Here is a 1,317-nt window from a genome sequence, read left to right as displayed (position 1 = left end):
CTCCGCACCATAAACCATTGAAAATGGTGTTTCTCCCGTGCTTGTTTTTGTCGTTGTACGATAAGCCCATAATACTCCAGGTAATACCTCAGGCCAATTACCTTTTGAATCTTGTAACCTTTTCTTCAAGTTGTTGATAATGACCTTGTTTGTGGATTCCGCTTATCCATTACCCACTGGATGGTATGGTGTAGATGTTATCCTTTTAATTTGCCAACTTTGAAAAAATTCTGTGATTTGAGCTCATATGAATTGCGGACCATTGTCACACACGATTTCCTTTGGTGCTCCAAAACAGCATATTATATTTCTCCAAATGAAGTATTTAACTTCCTTCTCTCATACCTGTTTAAATGCTCCTGCTTCTACCCATTTAGTAAAATAATCTGTAAGTATAAGTAGAAATTTCACTTGACCTTTTGCTTGTGGCAATGGACCTACGATATACATTCCTCATTTCATAAAGGGCCACGGGGCTATAACAGGGTGCAGTAACTCAGCTGGTCTATGCATATTATTGTCGTATCTTTGAAATTTATCACACTTGGACATGAAACCATTTGCTTCTTCTTCCATTTTAGGCCAATAATAACCTGCTCGAATCAGCGTTTTTACCAGCGACCTGCCTCCTGCGTGATTTCCACAATGTCCTTCATGTACTTCCCTCATCACATATTCTGTTTGGGAAGGTCCGAGACACCTTGCTAATGGTCCACTGAACATCTTTCGATAAAGATTTCCTTGATGTAAACAATAACGAGTAGCTTTTTTGCGAAGTGCATAAGCTTTTCTTTTGTCATCAGGCACGATTTCGCGCTGTAAAAAAGCAATAATTTCGTTTCTCCAATCCCATGTTAAATGATTAAAATTTACCTCGTTCTTATCAGGTTCGAGAATGGAATGAAATAAATGTACGACTGAAGCATTTGTGTCGTTTGCTACGTCTGCTGCAGATGCAAGATTAGCTAAAGCATCTGCCTCTACATTCTCATCTCTTGGGATCTGCATTACCTTCCAAGTTTGGAATTCCTTTATTAGTTCCCGTACCTTTTCGATATATTCTTGCATTCGTGTCTTCCTGGCTGTATAAGTCCCCGACATTTGATTGACCACGAGTTGAGAATCACTCTTGATTATAATCTGTGTTATGTCGAGTTCTCGTGCCAATTCTAGACCTGCAATTACAGACACATACTCTGCTTCATTGTTAGTTATAGAATGACATTTTATATCCTGTCTAATAGTCTCACCCGTAGGTGGTATGAGAACTATCCCTTGGTCTGCTTCTTTTACATTAGACGAACCATCAGTGAATAA

At 39.0% G+C, this 1,317-nt stretch overlaps 1 protein-coding gene across 1 annotated transcript; it reads right to left on the bottom strand.

Annotated features, from left to right (window-relative positions):
* Positions 1-453: 453 nt before the first annotated feature.
* On the bottom strand, positions 454-1,008 carry LOC138868780 (uncharacterized). The gene has a single exon (XM_070146353.1). The coding sequence runs from the start codon at positions 1,006-1,008 to the stop codon at positions 454-456; it is 555 nt and encodes a 184-aa protein (XP_070002454.1).
* Positions 1,009-1,317: the final 309 nt, after the last annotated feature.

Source organism: Nicotiana sylvestris, chromosome 1 (assembly GCF_000393655.2).
Source record: "Nicotiana sylvestris chromosome 1, ASM39365v2, whole genome shotgun sequence".
Classification (NCBI taxonomy): Eukaryota; Viridiplantae; Streptophyta; class Magnoliopsida; order Solanales; family Solanaceae; genus Nicotiana; species Nicotiana sylvestris.
Note: the sequence above shows the minus strand (reverse complement) of the source record. Positions and strands in the feature narration are given on the sequence as shown.